The sequence below is a fragment of the Acomys minous genome (assembly GCF_964271855.1).
Source record: "Acomys minous genome assembly, chromosome: 20".
NCBI lineage: Eukaryota > Metazoa > Chordata > Mammalia > Rodentia > Muridae > Acomys > Acomys minous.
Genome location: NC_140502.1, coordinates 19,900,190 through 19,919,014, shown reverse-complemented (window position 1 = coordinate 19,919,014; position 18,825 = coordinate 19,900,190). Strand labels below are relative to the sequence as shown.

Below are 18,825 nucleotides of genomic sequence, written 5' to 3'. Positions count from 1 at the left end.
CATGGCCCTTGGAAAGTGGCCTGTTTACTTGTCAGTGCAAAGGCTGGGGCGGGGAGGAGGTGGCCTATAGGGCGGTCCTCATAGCAGGGGTCAGCGAGCTCAGGGTTCAGTGTGAAACCCAGATGCTGGCTGTGCCTGGGAAGTGACCCGTGCCTGCCTTGTCCCCCGCAGACAAGCTGCCTACAGTACCTAGATGCCCGCAACACACCCCTGCTGGACCACTCGGCGCCCTTTGTGGCTCGAGCCCTACGCATCCGCAGCAGCCTGGCAGTGCTGCACTTAGAAAATGCCAGCCTGTCCGGGCGGCCCCTCATGCTGCTGGGTAAGTCTGTGTCCGTGAGGCTGCTGCTGGCGGTGACCCGTGACAGGAGCTGGCCGTCACTCCTACCCACTCCCCAGCCACAGCTCTGAAGATGAACATGAACCTACGGGAACTGTACTTGGCGGACAACAAGCTCAACGGCCTGCAGGACTCGGCCCAGCTGGGCAACTTGCTCAAGTTCAACTGCTCCCTGCAGATTCTTGACCTGCGCAACAACCACGTGCTCGACTCGGGTGCGCCGCCTCCTGCTCCTGTCCACACTGTCCCCAGCCCCATGCCGTGGGGGAGGGGTGGGGGATGCTGGACACATGTGGCGTCGCCCACTGACCACCTGCCTCCTCCAGGTCTGGCCTACATCTGCGAGGGGCTCAAGGAGCAGAGGAAGGGCCTCGTGACCCTGGTGCTGTGGAACAACCAGCTCACGCACACAGGCATGGCCTTCCTGGGCATGGCCCTGGTGAGTCAGGGGCCTTGGTCATTGGCCCCATCCTGCCTGGCCCCAGCATGCTTTGCTTTGTTTTGTTTTGTTTAATTACATTTATTTTTGTGTGCATGCTTACATGTGGAAGATAGCTTGTAGGAGTCAGTTTTCTCCTCCCACCATGTACAAATATTTCATAGGAAAATCAAACTGGGATTTTCAGGTGTTCTGCCTGTTTCGTTTTTTTTTCTTATCTCTCTCTCTCTTTCTTTTTTTTTATTTCCTTCTTTCTTTCTTTTCTTTTTTTTTCTTTTCTTTTTGAGACTGGGCTTCTCTGTGTACCATTGGCTGTCCTGGACTCACTTTGTAGACCAGGCTGGCCTCAAAGTCACAGTGATCTGCCTGCCCCTGCCTCCCGAGTGCTGGGATTAAAGGCGTGCACCACCACGCTTGGCTTTCTTTTCTTTTCTTTTCTTTTCTTTTTCTTTGTTTTGTTGTTGTTTTGTTTTTTGTTTTGTTTTTTTGAGGCACAGATTCCTTGTGTAACCTTGGCTGACCTGGACTTGCTTTATAGAACAGGCTGGCCTTGAACTCAGACGATTGCCTGCCTCTTCCTCTGGAGTGCTGGAATTAGAGGTGTGCACCACCACCGCCCAGCTGGGCTCTGTTTTTTTAATTGCCTTTTTGTAATAAGACTATGTAGGACAGTGCTTTTCACACTTTGATTATGTTGGCCTACAAGGTTAATATTCTGGAATCAGTAAGTTTTAGTCTTTTTACTATCACATAATATATAAAGAAATTCCAGCAGGCACACATTGATGGGAGGGGCACTTAGTGCCCAGTGTGCGTGTCCTCTCCCAGAGGCTGTCTTCAGGGTCCTCCAAGCCATTCAGAGACAGGCCGGGTGAGGCAGGGAGCCAGGCTGTGGGGGTGGGGCCACCTGCGCTCAGCTGGCGAGTAGGCAGTGGGGAGATTCAGTGTGGGAGGTATTTGAGTGTCCCGGCCTGTGGCAGCCCTGTGCTGAGAGGCAAGAGAGGGGACAGGGCTCATGCCTCGGCTCCTGTCCTGACACACCTTTGTGACACACATGGCTCCCACTTCACCTCCCCCCTCCTTCCAGCCGCACACACAGAGCCTGGAGACACTGAACCTGGGCCACAACCCCATTGGGAACGAGGGTGTGCGCAACCTCAAAAACGGGCTCATCAGCAACCGGAGTGTGCTGCGCCTCGGCCTGGCCTCAACCAAGCTCACATGCGAGGGTAGGATGCGGGCCATTCGCGCAGGGGCCAGTGGGGCTCGGCAGGGCGGCCAGCCGGTGGCCAGGCGTGGGGCCCTTGGCCAGCCCCTGCGGTCCCCCTCCCAGGCGCGGTGGCCGTGGCAGAGTTCATCGCCGAGAGCCCCCGCCTCCTGAGACTGGACCTCCGGGAGAACGAGATCAAGACAGGCGGGCTCATGGCACTGTCCTTGGCCCTCAAGGTGAACCACTCCCTGCTTCGCCTGGACCTCGACCGAGAGCCCAAGAAGGAGGCGGTGAGGGCGCTTGCTTTGTACCAATGCTGTCTCGGGCAGGGCAGGTGGGAGGACAGGGCAGGGCAGGTGGGAGGACAGGGCAGGGCAGGTGGGAGGACAGGGCAGGGCAGGTGGGAGGACAGGGCAGGGCAGGTGGGAGGACAGGGCAGGGCAGGTGGGAGGACAGGGCAGGGCAGGTGGGAGGACAGGGCAGGGCAGGTGGGAGGACAGGGCAGGGCAGGTGGGAGGACAGGGCAGGGCAGGTGGGAGGACAGGGCAGGGCAGGTGGGAGGACAGGGCAGGGCAGGTGGGAGGACAGGGCAGGGCAGGTGGGAGGACAGGGCAGGGCAGGTGGGAGGACAGGCAGGGCAGGTGGGAGGACAGGGCAGGGCAGGTGGGAGGACAGGGCAGGGCAGGTGGGAGGACAGGCAGGGCAGGTGGGAGGACAGGGGGGCCAGGCTGGGACGAGGAGGGCAGAGGCCACGCAGAGCCCTAGCCAGGCCGGGTCCCGCAGGTGAAGAGCTTCATCGAGACGCAGAAGGCGCTGCTGGCTGAGATCCAGAACGGCTGCAAGCGCAACTTCGTGCTGGTGCGAGAGCGCGAGGAGAAGCAGCAGCTGCAGCTGTCAGCCTCCATGCCCGAGATCACCGTCACCGCACCCCAGCCTCTGGAGGAGCCTGGGGACCTGCCGGCCATGGGGGCGCAAAACGGGGCCCCTAGCCCCGGGCCTGGCCCTGACTCAGACTCGGACTCAGACTCTGACAGGGAGGAGCAGGAAGAAGAGGAGGAAGTGGACCAACAGGACCAGCAGAGGGACAAGGGCGGCTCTGACCGGAGCCCCTCAGCCCCCTGCCCTGCCCTCGTGCCCCCCACGGACTCCCTAGGACCTGGGGACAAGAGCCCCCCAGGCAGCCCCTCCTCCCCCACTGAGCAACGTATTTCTGTCTCTAGCCCAGGCCGAGGCCACAAGGTGTTTGTGGTGACACGGGTGGAGAGCCCACCTGAGAGGCCAGAGCCCCCTGTTCCTCCCACCTTTGTCTCCTCTCCTCCCCCCTCTCCACCTTCCCCCCCTGCCTCTCCACCATCTCAGACCATGGACATCCGGGACCCAGAGTCACCCGAGGCTCAGCCCCAGCCAGAGCCACCTCAGGCAGGGCAGCCGCTGCCCAATGGCCTGAAGCCTGAGTTTGCCCTCGCGCTGCCCCCAGAGCCACCCCCAGGGCTGGAGGCTAAGGGGGGCAGCTGCAGCCTGGAACACGGTAAGAAGAGTGGGAGGCAGGGGGTAGGCTGTCAAGGAAGCACCTCTGGTGGGCCCCAGCCTCCTGCTCCTCAGAGTGGCCCATAAAGGGATAGGAAAGAGGATTTGCTCTTGGGTTCCCACCCTGGGCCCCAGATTTCCCCCTGGGGTGGGGATTGTGTGGTCTGGAGGGACAAGGCTATACCCCAACCTGCCTCTAAGGGAGCTGCCCCCTACTGCCTACAGCACTGCACCGCCCCCAGGGTGCCAGCAAGCTGGAGGAACTCCTCCTAGAGGCCAGTCAGGAGGCCCCACGGGACACACTGTGACACTGTAAGTAGGTGCCAGCTGTGGGGGCTGGGGAGGAAGAGCTGGGAGCCCTGCTCTGACCACCCCTCACCTCTGTTCCCCTAGTTCTTTTGTTCCGGCCAGTTTGTGATGAGCTGAAGCCATCCCCCAGGATCTGCTGACTCCTGCCTAGTCCCCCAGGAAGCCAGGCGGGGTATCCCAGGCCTCGCTACAGCAACACTACAGCCACAAGGGGCACGGGGCTGGGAGTGGCTTCCCGGACTTGTGTCTGCCGCCACTCCCCAGGTTGGGGCTGGGGTGGACCAGAGGAAGAGGATGCCAGGAGCTCTCCAGGGTCACCACCCACAAGGCTGCTCTGGTCCTGGAGGGTCCAGTGACCAGCCTGCCCCGGGAGGGGTAGCAGTCAGGGCAGGCGTAGAACGGCCCCTGGCCCCCTCAGGACCTGGCTGGTGAGCATGGTGGTGGTGGTTGCCAGCGCCTGTCGGGTGGGGCCAGTGAGAAGGAACAGAGCTTTCTTTTCTTAAGTGCAATAAAATCTATCAGGGAGCTGGGCATGCAGCAGTGGGGCTCTGGGACCCCGCTGCCCAGGCCACTGAGGCTGCGCCCTGGCAGGCACTACAGCAGTGGGCGGTGGGTGGATGGATGTGGTGAGGGTGGGCGGGGGCTGGGCCACTCCTGTTGGTGCAGCTGTCACACCTTTTCTAATAAATGGGAGCTGGGTTCACCATCTGCCTCTGTCTCGTGGAGGGGGGCAGGGCTGGCGGGGCAGTGGGAGGAAGAGAGAGGGGCTGGGGCAGGGCTGGCTGAGGGCTGAGGTGGCAGGGCCAGGCTGACCCCGTTTGTTCTTTTTTGGGTTTTTTTGGAGGGGTTGTTTTGTTTTTCAAGACAGGGTTTCTCTGTGTAGCCCTAGATGTCCTGAACTCACTTTATAGACCATGTTGGCCTCGAACTCACAGCGATCCACCTGCTTCTGCCTCCCGAGTGCTAGAATCACAGGCGTGCGCACAGCGCCGAGCCGAACCCTGCCTGGCTGTCCTAGGATACCCTACCCCCCCACTCTCTTCTCAGTCAGGGTCTCTCTGTGTAGCCTTGGCTGTCCTAGAACTCACTCTGTAGACCAGGCTGGGCTCCAACTCACAGAGATCTGCCTGCCTCTGCCTCCCAAGTGCTGGGATTAAAAGTGTGTGTCACCACCTCCCAGCAAGCTAGGATCTCGTACACTAGGCTAGCTGGCCCATGAATTTGTGGAGAGTCTCCTGTCTCTGCCCCAGTCTCTTCATGGAACACTGGGATTACTGATGCTACACTGGCTGGCTTTTACATGGGAGCTGGGATTTGAACTTGGGTCTTCAGGCTTGTACAGCAAGCTTTTTAAGTTTTTATTTATATTTATTTAATTTGCTAAGCTGTCTACCTCAGGTCACACTAGACACTTGTTTGGAAGCGTGGCTTGGGGAAGCCACACACAGTAGCCAGTGCCAACCAAGTTACCACCTGTTGCCTCCCATCGCTTAAGTACCAGGGTGTATAATCTGGTACCAGTATAGCCACCCTGAGCCCCAAGATGCACCCTTTCTTTGGGGGCCATGTGGGAGGGCGTTGGAAGGAGAACCACCAGGCCACCCTGCTACCAGCCCCTTCTGGGCAAGGCTGAGGCGTCCTGGGTCTTTCTGCCTGGTGGGAGTCCTGCTAGTCCCCAACCGCCTCGGGCTGTAGTCAGTGTATTAAGTCTCAGCAGCTCTGGCCCAGATGTACCCTCTGTCAGCCTGTGTGGGTCCTGGCACAGACTCTTAACATGGCCTGAGGAATCAGTCCTTCCCGACTGCTGCAGGTCGGATGTCCACCTCAGAAAGATGCTGAGGTCCTATGTCCCCAGAGCTCAGCGTGTGACCCTGTTGGAGAGTATGCTTCACCAAGATGATGGTGTGAAAATGAGTCTCGGGTTGGCCCAAGCAGTGACAAGAGTACTTATAAGGGGGCAATTGGCCAGGGGGCATTGCTCAGTGGTACAGTACTTAGAAGCATGCCCCAGTGCCACCCTCAGCACCTCTCCCAACCCCCCAAAACCTGCACGCATACATACTCACATGCGCGCACACAAACCTGTAGTCCCAGCTACTGGGGCCAAGAACAAGGCTTACTGCAGCCCAGGACCTCCAGGCCAGGCTGGGAAACAGCAAACTCCTGCCTCTTACCAAAATAAATGAATAAAGCCGGGCGATGGTGGTGCACACCTTTAATCCCAGCAGAGGTAGGCAGATCACTGAGTTCGAGGCCAGCCTGGTCTACAAAGTGAGTCCAGGACAGCCAAGGCTACACAGAGAGACCCTGTCTCAAACAACAACAACAACACAAAATGTGGACATGGCTACAGATGGGGCAACGGGATTGGGATGACAAGCCACTGACCGGGAGAGTTCTCTCATTCACGCGGGAGACAACATCCCTCAGCAGCCACAGCCACTAGCCATTTGTCACTGTCGCCTCAGCCTTTCAGAGCAGATGTGTCAGCTCTGTGGAGCTCACTGGTTTCCAGGGCCCTGGGATTGCAGCTGGAGGTAGAGGTGATCATCTGGCCCCATGTGTCTTCCCGCCAAAAACTCAGCCACTTGTCCATCTTTGTTTTGGTTTCTCTGGGTAGCCTTGGCTGTCCTGGATTCGCTTTTGTAGACCAGGCTGGCCTCAAACTCAGAAATCCACATGCCTCTCTCCCAAGTGCTAGGATTAAACATCGAGCCGCCACCTCTTGGGTGCTGTAAAATTGTTTTAAAATGTTTTATTACTTTTGTTTTCATTTTTTGAGACATGATGTTTGTTTGTTTGTGACAGGGTTTCACTGTTTTAGCCATGGCTGCCCTGGAACTCATTCTGCAGGCCAGGCTGGCCTCAAACACAGAGATCCACCTGCCTCTGCCTCCCGAAAGCTGGGATTAAAGGTGTGCGCCACCACCGGGTGAAACATAGTCTTTCTACATGGCCTTGGCTCTCCTGGAATTCAGAGACCCTCCTGCATATTTATTGAGAGAGGAGTTGGGGTGGGAGGGTGTTGGGGTGTGAAGGTCAAAGGACAACTTGTAGGAATGGGTTCTCCACTCAGGGACGCCTCCTAGGTTGCAGTCAGGTCAGGCTCCAAGCGTCTTTACCCCCTAGCTCCCCCACCTTTTTTTCCTCCTCTTTCTTTGTCGGGGAGCTTAAAATTGACTCACTTTAGATTTTTTGTTTGTTTGTTTGTTTGTTTTTCGAGACAGGGTTTCTCTGTGGAGCCTTGGCTGTCCTGGACTCACTTTGTAGACCAGGCTGGCCTCGAACTCACAGCGATCCGCCTGCCTCTGCCTCCCGAGTGCTGGGATTAAAGGCGTGCGCCACCACGGCCGGCCTTCACTTTAGATTTTTAAATTACATTTATTTGATGATTTTTGTGGGGTTGGGATTCATGTGGCCTAACAAATGTGGCAACTTGCTGGAAGCAGATCACACCAGGTTGTCAGGCTTGGGCACAGGCACATGTACTCACTGAGCCATTTTGCTGGACTTGCCGAGGGACTGGTGGAGGCCCAGACTGGATTCTTGGCTGATACCCCGAAAGGTTCCCCAGGAATCCAGATACGAAGGTCATTTGGCCTGCAGAGACCTCACCAAGGCTTCCTGGCTAGCACGTGCTCAGGACCTTGGTGGGTAGGCAACAGCTTGCTATCTGAGTGAAATGGAGCATTTCAAGATTTCCAAGGTGTGCTGGGTGTGGTGGCGCACGCCTTTAAATCCCAGCACTCAGGAGGCAGCGTCAGGTGGGTCGCTGTGAGTTCGAAGCCAGCCTGGTGTACAAAGCAAGTCCAGAGCAGCCAAGGCTACACAGAGAAACCCTGTATAGAAAAATAAAAAATAAACCGGGCGGTGGTGGCTCACGCCTTTAAATCCCAGCACTTGGGAGGCAGAGGCAGGTGGATCTCTGAGGCCAACCCAGTCTACAAAGTGAGTCCAGGACAGCCAGGCCTCTGCTACACTGAGAAACTCTTGTCTTGAAAAACAAAGCAAAACAAAAATTAATTAATAAAATAAAATAAAAATGATTTCTAAGGTACAGGCAAGGCACCAACCTGGCCTCAGGGGGCACGGCCACTCCTGTGTCTCCTGCCACTACAAGTGAGATTTCCTCTCAGAAACAGCGGCAACAGACCCGCACAGCACCACAGGGAGCTTGGGGGGTTTGAGGGGCTTTTTCGTTTCGTCACAGGGTCTCTCTTTGCAGTCCTGGTCATCCTGGCTTTGTTGGTTTGGGTATTGTGTTCTTGGGTTTTCAAGATAGGGTTTCTCAGTGCAGCCCTGACTGTACTGGACCTCACTTTGTAGACCAGGCTGGCCTCGAACTCAGGAAGATTTGCCTGCCTCTGCCTCCCAAGTGCTGGGCTTACAGGCGTGTGCCACCATGCCCAGGATCGTGGTTATTCTGAAACTCATTAAGGAGACCAGACTGGCCTTGAACTCAGACATCCTCCTGCCTCTGCCTTCCAATGTTTAAAGATTTATTGTTTAATATGTATGAGTGTTTGCCAGCACATATGTCCATAAAGGCTCAGAGACGCTGTCAGATCCCCTGGAATTGCGTTGGGTCAGGTTCCCTGCAAGAGCAGTAAGTGCTCATAGCCACTGGGCCGTCCTCTCAGCCCACCTCAGAGGCTCTGACCCTGGTCCCTGACGCCTGTCTTTCGGATCTGGGTGGAGGATACTCTCACCCTGGTTGGAGGACTTGGTTCCAGGTGGACAGCTTCAGGCATTTGGGTCTTGAAATAATGCTTGCCACTCACCAATAATATAGAGATCCAACAGGAACCCCTAATCTTATTTATTTATTTATTTATTTATTGGTTTTTGGAGACAGGGTTTCTCTGTGTAGTCTTGGCTGTCCTGGACTCACTTTGTAGACCAGGCTGGCCTCAAACTCACAGAGAGCTGCTGCCTCTGCCTCCCAAGTGCTGGGATTAAATATATGTGCCACTAGGCCTAGCTCCAAATCTTACTTTTAATACATGTATATGGGGGGGGGCGGGGGTTGCATGTAGAGCAGTGACCACAGGGGCCAAAAGAGGGTATAGGATTCCTTGGAGCTGAAATTAACAGGCAGAGGCAGGTGGGATCTCGGGATATGGGTTTTGGGGACCAAAGATGGGTCCTCTGCAAGGGCAGCAAGTGCTCCTAACCGTCCCCGTGTACCATTCCCACGGCTCACTGTTTTCTGTGTACAAATGTGGAAGCCAGAGGACAACTTGTGGGAGCCGGTTCTCTTTCCACTGGGGTCTGATTCTGGTGGTCAGGCTTGGCAGAATATGCCTTTATTGGCCAACTGACTGTGGAGCCAGCTTTTAAAATACTTTTGTTTCCTCTTCCCCTTTCCCCACCCCTCCTCCTCCTCCTCCTCCTCTTCCTCCTCCCCCTCCCCCCTCCCTCTCCCCCTCGTCCTCCTGGAGTGCTGAGATGAACGGTGTGAGCCACATACCCAGCACTGTGACACTCCTAACATGAGCTTAGACACAGCAAGGCAGACACTTCCTGACAGCTAAGGGATCCCCTGGCCTCTGTTCGCTCAGCTAGTAATCAACTGTGAGAGACCAAGGCAGTCAGGGATAGACTGGCTTACACCTGAGGCCTAAGGAATGAAAAGCCAACCAGTGGACCACATAGCCAGAGAGTCGGTGACTTTGTAGAACTCTTGGTTCCTGGGGTGAAGGGTACTGTCCTAAGGGTACCTTAGACTGGCTCAGAAGTCAATGGTTTACTCAGGAGTATAACTCAGCAATAGAGCCTCTGCATAGACTCCCCACACAAGGGGCTGGGGTGTGGCTCAGTGGTAGAGCCCCTGCCTAGAATCCCCCAGTGAGGGGCTGGGGTGTGGCTCAGTGGTAGAGCCCCTGCCTAGAATCCCCCAGTGAGGGGCTGGGGTGTGGCTCAGTGGTAGAGCCCCTGCCTAGAATCCCCCAGTGAGGGGCTGGGTGTGTGGCTCAGTGGTAGAGCCCCTGCCTAGAATCCCCCAGTGAGGGGCTGGGGTGTGGCTCAGTGGTAGAGCCCCTGCCTAGAATCCCCCAGTGAGGGGCTGGGGGCATGGCTCAGTGGTAGAGCCCCTCCCTAGAATCCCCCAGTGAGGGGCTGGGGGTGTGGCTCAGTGGCAGAGCCCCTGCCTAGAATCCACCAGTGAGGGGCTGGGGTGTGGCTCAGTGGTAGAGCCCCTCCCTAGAATCCCCCAGTGAGGAGCTGGGGGTGTGGCTCAGTGGCAGAGCCCCTGCCTAGAATCCACCAGTGAGGGGCTGGGGTGTGGCTCAGTGGTAGAGCCCCTCCCTAGAATCCCCCAGTGAGGGGCTGGGGATGTGGTTCAGTGGTAGAGCCCCTGCCTAGAATCCCCCAGTGGGGTTCTTATTAAATCTGCAGCACCACAAAACACCATCCCCTTGATCTCAGGTCTCTTTGTAACAGCGCTGAGCTCTGAAGCTCCTTTCACCACACTACTGTGGGTGAGGGACCCCAGCCTGAGTGTGTGGCTGCCAGTGTGACCACTAGGGACTCAGGAGCCACCCACTGCTTGGTGTCTGACCATGCTAGCAGGAAGGGCCTAGTCACACACAGTTCACGCTGTCCTGCCTGGCTTTGCCCTGACTGCATTCACCCTATGTCCCAATCCTTGTTCCTCAACTTCCCTGCTGGTGACATGGCTTCACAGTCTGTAACCAGCCCCAGCAAGTGACCCTGGACTGACCTCCACAGACAGTTACCTGCCTATCTGGGGAAGGCGGTACCACCCACACCCATCCGGCCCAGACCTAATTAACAAACATGCTGAGGGGTGGAGCCACCTGGTGAGGTCACAGGCACCGCCCTGGGAAATGTCAGCTTCTGCCCTGCCCACAGAGGGCAGGCTAGGGTGTGGGGACAAAGGCCTGGGATCCCCTGAGGCCTGGGTGCTGCTCCCCTTCACCTGAGTCAACTCAGCGTCTGCCCTTCGTCTCCCCTGCCCCCGCAGCCTCACCCACTACCCCTACAAGCCGCCTACCACCTGGGATACCAACTTGTGTTGCCAGGATGCAGTCTAGGGGCCTGCCTCTCTGAGGAGGAAGTGGGTGGGGCAGGTGGCATCCTCACCGAGCCAGAAATCCAGGACATGAAAGCCAGCCCCGGCTTTCCACAGCTTCCTTTATTGCTTCATTGAGTCCCATGTTCCTCACTGACCCTCCTCTGCTCACTCATACACCGGTGTGGCAGCTGCCTACTCCAGGAAGCTACCACCTGCCACCCTTTGGCTTCCAAAGCCATCAGGGTGTGTGACCATCCCATACTTTATTGTTCTTGAGCTCAGCCCTGCCCTTACATCTTCATCAGGGCAGGCGGGGCGTTGCTGTCACCTGTGGCTGGTGCTCTCCATCCCACACCCAAGCAGCTTTTACACCCCTGAAATTAAAGGACTTGGGCCGCCTGCCTTAGCTTGCCCCCGTGGGTCCGGTCCCGGGGATGATGCGCTTCTCTACTATGTCCTGATCCATGGCCCTCCTGGGATGCCCCTTCTTTGGGACTAGCCTTGGGATCCTCCCGGGATGGGGACTTGGGCGGGGTGGGAGGCTTGAGCGCGCTGACTGCCCGGATGAGGCCCATGCGGCGGCGGATGGAATGGTCCAGGTTGACAGTGCAGCGCAGCAAACTCTGCGCCTCCGCCACGGTGAAGGGGAAATCGGTGCCCAGAAAGCGCTCAAAGAGCTCGGGGTCGCCATCCAGGTCCAGTACGTTCTGTAAGGCCTTGGTCATGGTGTGCAGCTCACTACTATTATCGCAGAAGACGTCCCAGAGACGCGCGCGGCCCTCGGGCGCGCCCCCCGCCTGCTGCCTGTCCTCTAGGCATTGCAGCACCCAGCTGAGGCGACAAGGCCACTGGTTGGCGAGCACGACCCAAGCCACTGCGTGGCGCGGCGTGGGTCCCACGCGGTCGGGTTGCTGGTGCTGCTGTTGCTGCAACAGGCGCACCGTGATGGGCACCGTGTTGACAATGCGTCTCATGGACACCACGTTGTCGGGCACATACTCATACAGGCAGTCGCGCTCATCGTGCAGACAGCTTAGCGCCTCTTGGATGCGCCGCGCCGCCTCCGCGTCCACTTGGCCCTGCGTGCGCTCTGCATCCGCCTGCGTCTCCACCGCCAGCAGCTGCGTCCCCTCTCCTGAGCCTGAGCCCCCGAGGCTCTGCGACTGCAGCTTGAACGTCAGCTCTCGGAATAGCAGGTCGTCGCGGCTGCGCACCGCGTCATGCAGGAACTGCAACTTGGTGCGACGGCCCATGACCGGCACCGAGAAGGGCAGCGTGACCGTGCGGTTGAGGAACAGGTAGCCGTTGTCCGCCGTGCCCTTCATGTTGCCCGCGCTCTCCAGGCACGCGGCCAGGATGCTGGGATCCACCACCAGGATGAAGATGAAGGGCGCGTGGCTATCGGACAGCAGGGTGTTGATGGCGTTCAGGACTCCCACCACGCGCTCCGGGTAGCACGTGTCCAGCCCGGTGACCTCGAGGACCACGCGCAGCCGGCGTCGCTGATAGATCTCCAGGAAGCACAGGAAGTCTGTGAGCAGCTCCACCTCCTTCTTCACCTCGCACATGAAGCCCAGCTGGCTGCCGAACTTCTCACGCGATACCAGGCGCTCGATCTTCTTGCGCTGGCTCACGAACAGGTGCTTGCCCACGGAGTACACGGCCATGAGCAGCCCGGAGCCCGACAACGTGGTGGCCGCGCCGCCCAGCGCCTTGAGCATGCCACGACCCGCGTGGCCCGGCGCGTGGCCTCCCAGTGACAGGTACAGCAGCCCCACGCCCAGGCACAGCGCGGCCAGCAGCGCCAGCAGCGCCAGGCACACGCGGCGTCGGCAGTGCCACTCGCGTAGGCAGTGGCCTTCGCGCGGGCCACCGGGCTTGTTGCCCAGCACCGAGTACACGCTGAAAGGCAGCGCGCCGTAGTGGTGGCGGATGCCCTCGCACAGGGTGGTCACCAGCCCCGCCCACAGCTTGTCCGTGCCCGCGTACTGCCAGGCGCTGAAGCGGATGAAGAGGAAGCGCACGTTCCTGCGACGCAGGTGCAGTTCGGTGATCATCGGCTGCAGAAACACCAGGTACCACAGCAGCTGCGGGACGCCCCAGCCGCGCACGCTCCGAGGCCGCCACTGCACGCGCTGCAGCTCCTCGCTCTCGCGCTGCGCGGCCTCCTGCTGCATCAACGCTGGGAGAAGGGAGGGAAGATGTCAGTGGTGCACGTAAGGGGGAAGAGGGAGGGCCTGGAGGTCGAGGACGGAAGTAGGGACCTCCCTGGAGAGAGAGAGAGGATGAGAGGGAGGCAGAGCCAGGCCCAAGCAAGAAGGTGAGGCAGGCTGGATGTCACAAGGAAGACATAGCTCCCTTAAGATGTGGCCCCTTGGGGAATGGATGGACGGATAAGTAAATTAATAAAAACGCCCGCGTACAAGAATATAAATGGATAGATGAGCAGATGAAACGTAACACAAGATTATGGCTGTATGGAGGAACAAATGAATGAAGAGCCTCGGTACGGGAAGATGAATGAATGAATGAATGAATGAATGAAATGCCCGGATGCAAGATGAATGAACGGAGATATGAATGAATGAAGAGTGAGTGAACCCACACCGTGGGAGGAGAATGGCCAAGGCAGCGGGCACAGCCTGCGTCTTTCTCTGGCTCTCTGCTCCACCTCCAGGGAGACGGCTGCGTTAGGCTCCCACTCTTGGTGTTCCTGAGGACGGATGCGTGTGTCCTAGGGAGGACCCCCTGGCTATTGTCCTGGTCATTCCTGCATGACCCTCCCTGCCCCCACCCCCTCCCCTCCCCCACCCCCGCCCCACCAGACACCAAGGAGGTGCTGGCATCAGAACAATGGGTGATGAGTGAGTGCCTCTGGGACAGGATGTGAGGCCAGTGTCACCTCGCCCATGACCGAGCCCAGGGCTGGAAACTCTGGACCGTCCTTCTCTTATTCCCTGATCTTTTCTCTCACTGCACCCTTTGTAACAACACGGGGGGCAGAAACAGCCAGCAGGGGCTGACCTCCAGGCGTGACTGAGTGCCGCCTAGGCTGCCCGCTGTGTCCAACCAGCGTGTGTATTTCGGGGAGGCTCTTTCAGGGTGGATTTTGGTGGGGATGGAAGTGACAGGGAGTGAGAGGGCGTGACTTGGAGAACAGGGCAGGCTCCTGAGACCATGATTCCTGTCCCCACCCCCCCACCCCCGCACCCCCCCGCCCACAGATACTCACTCATGATTTTGTCCAGCATCAGGTGAAGACGGCAGCCGAAGGGGGCGTAGAAACCCACGGTCACGGGGACAGGCACGTGACACAGAGTTTTAGCCAGACAGCTGCAGTAGACGTCATCCTCCGTCAGGATGTCTAGGGGTGGGAAAGGGAAACTGAGTCAACGAGGTCGGTCGGGTGCCACCCTCCCTCCTCCTGCGTGCCCTCCACACGCCTCTAGCCCTGCTCTGCCGCCAGCAAACTCCTTCCTGAATTCCCCGGGGTGACTCAGGTCAAACCCCTGGATGGAGAAGGGGCGTCTCTGCCCCTTCTGGGCTCTGGCCCTACACTGTCCCCAGCCCTGGCCCAGCGGCTTGCGGAATCTGGCTATCCCTGGGCCTGATCAGCCCTCTACATGCCTGTGGCTCTCATAGGAAAATCCCACGGGCCTTTCTTGGGGGCAGGAGGCCCTCAGCAGCTACGTCACCCTCACACCCTTTGAAGCCCCACACGCTCCCTAGTTCTGCTCAGTTCCTCCCAGGGATTTAAGATCTGTGAGACCTGTGAGCCACTTGTCTCTTCTTGTGACAAGACGCTAGGGCACACGGAGGGTAAAGAGGCTGTGTCTCAGTCACTGGTCAATGCCCCTGTATCCAGTGGTCACTTAGGATTCAAGTTCCCTGTCACAGAGGGCCTCAGACATAAGCACCCTAATGTTTCCTCTGCGGGTGGGGAAGGCACCCTGTTCCCTGAGATTTGCTTCTTGCACCTAGACTTAGGGTATCCAAAAGGTGTGGGGTCCAATCATGGAGGTTGGGCCAGACGCATGGGATGCAGTGGGCTTCTGGCTGTGGCTGAACATGGTAACCAAGCCAGGAGGAAGCTTACGATAAAGGTGAGCTGAGGTGACACTGGCCTGGGCGGGCCTCATCCCCAGCCATGTCTAATCAATGGGTGACCTCACTTTACTAAGCCTCTTTTTTTTTTTTCTTCCCCTCTGAGTGTGAAATGGACAGGTCGGCCCCATTGGCCATGCCCAACCTTTTCACTACCTGTTGCTCTACTTTCAGACTCGGGTTCTGAAAACAGCTGTGTGTCCCCACCTTTGCCACCACCTCCCCTGAGCCTGGGTCAGGGTGCCAGCCCCTCCCTCCATCCCTCCCTCTCTCCCTCTCTCCCTCTGCTGGACTCTGCAGCTGCCAGCTTCCTGGCCCCCTGTTTCTGAGGGGCACCCCAAGCTTATGCAAGCTTGTCTCTCCTTCCTGTCTCTGAAGCAGCCTACCCCAGAGCCTGTGATTCCGAGCTTGGATCTGGGGGGGCGGGGATGGTACCCTAATAGGTCCTGGTATGATGGTCCCATTTCAAGGCCAGGGTCCCCTTCCCTACCTGTCTTATTTGTCTTTAATATGATTGTCACCTAGCGATCCTAATAACTTCTCTCTGAGCTGTCTCCCTATGGAGACAGGTGACCAAATCGGCCCCCTCTATCTCCCGATCTCTTCTTTGACTTCCACTCTTGACCTGTGTCCCCCTCTCCCGCAGCCCCCCCCCCCCACAACCAGTGCTGGCCAACAAACTGCCTCAGGTCCTCATCACCCCTTGTCCCTTGTCCTCCCTGGCCTGGTGAGCCAGTGGAGGGAGGGCTAAGAAGAGAGAAAGCAGAGGCAGGGCACCAGCAAAGGCACAGGGCAGAGGCACGGAGCACAGGCCTGGCCCGGAAGTCAGGGCCCCCCAATAGTTGAGGCAGAGACCCAGGGATTGGGATATGACGGGGACCGGGGTGTGTGTGGAGTGAGGACAGGCCCAAGGCGCCAGCCAGGGAGCAGAAGGCTCAGGCAGAAGCAAGGCAGGGTAGGGAACAAACGGCCCCAAAAGGAAACCAGGCTGAGCACCGGCGCCGTAGGCGGTGAAGGAGCCGCAGGCGGCGGGCGCAGGCAGGGGCCGCGCCTCGGTGGGCTCGCTGGGCTCCAGGAGGGCGCCGGCTGCAGAGGGCAGGGCTGGGCCGTGGCTGGCCTCGGCTGCTACTGCGGTGGGTGAGGAGGTGGCGGGCTGGGGGGCGGCGCTGGCTGGTCCCGTGTGGGCAGCGGGGATCGCGGGTGGGCCCTTCTGGGCCCCGCGAACTGGACAGAGCCGCTGCCTCAGCGGGCTGGGAGGGAGAGGTGAGGGTTGTCGCTGCTGTTGCTGCTGCTGCTGCTGCTGCTGCTGCCGCCGCTGTCGCTGCACAATGAAGGGTTGGGGACACCGGCGACAGCTGCTGCAACCCCTGTGGCTGCGGTAGGCCTGCTGCCAGGGAGCCTGTGGGGACAGCTGACAGGGCCCATGGGCACGAGTGGCCACCTGGTCCTGGTACCACTGACGACAGCATCCTGGAAGGAAGGAAGTGGGGTTGACTGGGACTAAGTCCCGGTCCCCCTGGGGACACTGGCTTAAACCAGGTTGTGCGGTTCTGTGAGGCCACACACTGGAGCATCCATGGGAGCCCCAGAAGCCCCCAAGAGTGAGGGGGGCAGGAGGACACTGGGGGAGGGCAGGGCAGGGACAGGACACAGGGTCTGTGCTGTCCAGGGAGGACAGAGAGAGGACAGCTGTTTGTGCATCTTGCCACCCCAAATCCTGAGACCAATTTCCTGCATTCCTAGGTGTTGGGGGGGGGGGCGGGGATGTCCCCCGTTCAAAGTCTCAGGGTGAAGATGGTTGAGATCTGCTAGGAGCTAACCTGGCTGGTCGGAAGTGACAAGAGTAAGACGTGGTGGCAATGGAGAAGGGGACAGGCCAGGGGCTAAGAAGGCAGGTGGACCCTGAGCTGCCAGACTCCAGAAGAGTCTGTGACAGTCTTCATAGGAAGCCACTGCACGCTCCCCGCTCCTCTTGGTCACTGTGGGAGCCCCGAGCCACTGTCTCAGACATATCAATGGGGGTCTCTCTTACTTTCCCACCTCCCACCACCAGATGGCTCCTTCTGGAAGCTGACTCTCCCCTCCCCCCCCCACCTCTTCCCCCAGCACGGAGATTTTCAGAAGGAACTCCCCTGTTTCCACCCATTAGTGAACACTCTAGGTTTGGACTTCACGGGAGGCAAGCATGGCGGGGCACACCTGTGGTATCAGATTTGTGGGAGGCCGAGGCAGGAGGAATGGTTGAGCCTAGGAGGTCAAGGCTAGCCTGGGCTATATAGAGTGAGACCCTGTCTTAGCCGGTTTCAGTAAGACCAGTTTTACACGCTGTAGCCCAGGCTTGCCTGGAACTTGCCACAATCCTCCTACCTCAGCCCAGAAAATGCTGAGACTACAGGCGTGTGGCACATTGGCTCTTGTGTGTGGCTTTTCTGGCTTTTCTTCTGTTGTACATAAATTCAGCACACACACACACACACACACACACACACACACACATACACACACACATACACACACACACACACACACACACACACACACACACACACCACAACGAGTTCCCTCAAAACTGAGCACTTACCTTTTTGGTGCCCCAATTCAGGATCCAAAAAATAGCGTTTGTTTGGGGGCCGGGCACTCTTGGTGAAGTGGACGTTGTAGTTTTTCTGCATGGCGGGCCCTGACGTCCGAGGCCCGTTCCTAGGTGGTAAGGTCAGGGCTCAGTTTGGTGGGGGTCCCCGGCCTGCTCTGAGGTGACCCCCTGTGACCTTGGACCGGCAATAGGCAGGGTCTAGATGTGGGGGAGGGGGAGGCCTTCCCTGGGTCACTGGAATGGAGACGTTGACATGGCCACGTGAGTGAAAGACAGTGGCCAGATGACAGGGGAGGGGGTGTTACTGTGGGCCCAGGTGGGGAGTACAGAGGTTGGGGGGGGTGGGGGGTGGGGGGTGGGGGCCGGTAGCGCTAGAGGAGACTGATGCTTCCTGGCCAGAGAAGCTACCAAGCAGAGCCAGACTGAAATCTAAGAGTAGTAAGGGAACTGCCCGGCATGGTGGCCAGCACACCTTTAATGCCAGTACTCAGGAGACAGAGGCAGGGGCATTTCTGTGAGTCTTGAGGCCAGCGAGACCTTCTTTGTTTAAGCAAATGCATAAACAAACAAATGTGGGGAACTAAACAAGGCCACGGAGAGAAGGGAGGTTTGGGGGTGAGGGGGGGCGGGAAGGCGAGCGGGGGGGGGGGCCTTCTGCGAGAGACACAGGCAGCCTCAGCGGGGTGGGGGGGGGGGAGGCGGGGGCAGGGCAGCGAGTTTAGAGGGTTCGGAATAGGAGACAAAGTGGAGCTGGGAAAGATACTATCTGGCCCACGACGATGACGAGGAGGATGAGAATCTGGGTGATTAGGGTTAGCGGCCAGGCCGGTGGTCCCGCCTGCCACCGCGCCATCCCCCCCATCCCCCCCCCCCCCCCCGTCCCCAGCCTCGGTTCCCAGTACCTACCTGGTGGTGGCCCCCGCGCGGCCCCAGCTCCCTGCCCGTGGCCCCCCGCGCAGGCCTGGCTGGAGCCCAGTGGCGCCCGCTCGGCCGGTTCTCCTGCGTGTGTCCCCGCCCTTCAGGCAGGCGCCTGGCCTGCTGCTCTCTAGGACTGGGTGCCCCTGACAGGATGAACCCAGGAGGGGGTGGAGAAGTCACAGCAGTCTTCTGGGCACCTCTTCTGGAAAGGAGGAGGCAGAAAGAACTCCAGACAGACAGTGCCTCAGCTAGGTCCTCCGTGGCCCAGTTGTTTGACTGTGGGTCAGTGACTTCATCTCTCTGGGCCTCCGCTTCCTCATTGATGAATGGGCCAGGTTGGCACCTGCTT

General features: G+C 58.6%; 2 protein-coding genes and 1 long non-coding RNA gene across 4 annotated transcripts in view; 1 reads left to right on the top strand and 2 right to left on the bottom strand.

Moving 5' to 3' along the window:
• PPP1R37 (protein phosphatase 1 regulatory subunit 37) overlaps nucleotides 1-4,528 on the top strand; it is a 33,047-nt gene extending 28,519 nt beyond the window's left edge. The window contains exons 6-13 of the mRNA XM_084771370.1: nucleotides 172-322; nucleotides 400-555; nucleotides 667-779; nucleotides 1,867-2,008; nucleotides 2,113-2,279; nucleotides 2,773-3,517; nucleotides 3,742-3,828; nucleotides 3,910-4,528. Of these exons, the coding sequence (XP_084627496.1) occupies nucleotides 172-322; nucleotides 400-555; nucleotides 667-779; nucleotides 1,867-2,008; nucleotides 2,113-2,279; nucleotides 2,773-3,517; nucleotides 3,742-3,824 (1,557 nt within the window). The 3' untranslated portion in view covers nucleotides 3,825-3,828; nucleotides 3,910-4,528. The remainder of the gene's footprint in view (nucleotides 1-171; nucleotides 323-399; nucleotides 556-666; nucleotides 780-1,866; nucleotides 2,009-2,112; nucleotides 2,280-2,772; nucleotides 3,518-3,741; nucleotides 3,829-3,909) is intronic.
• Nucleotides 1-18,825, bottom strand: part of LOC311591622 — a 306,130-nt gene that overhangs the window by 287,020 nt on the left and 285 nt on the right. The gene's annotated exons all lie outside the window — the stretch shown is intronic.
• NKPD1 (NTPase KAP family P-loop domain containing 1) lies at nucleotides 10,941-18,785 on the bottom strand. 2 transcript variants are annotated; one of them, XM_084771059.1, is made up of 5 exons: nucleotides 18,465-18,785; nucleotides 17,547-17,665; nucleotides 15,962-16,435; nucleotides 14,094-14,225; nucleotides 10,941-13,043 (listed from the first exon to the last, which is right to left on the bottom strand). In XM_084771059.1, the coding sequence occupies exons 2-5, from the start codon at nucleotides 17,635-17,637 to the stop codon at nucleotides 11,242-11,244; spliced, it is 2,499 nt and encodes an 832-aa protein (XP_084627185.1). In that variant the 5' UTR covers nucleotides 17,638-17,665; nucleotides 18,465-18,785; the 3' UTR covers nucleotides 10,941-11,241. The 2 variants fall into 2 exon arrangements, with proteins under 2 accessions (XP_084627185.1, XP_084627186.1); XM_084771060.1 differs by lacking the exon at nucleotides 15,962-16,435.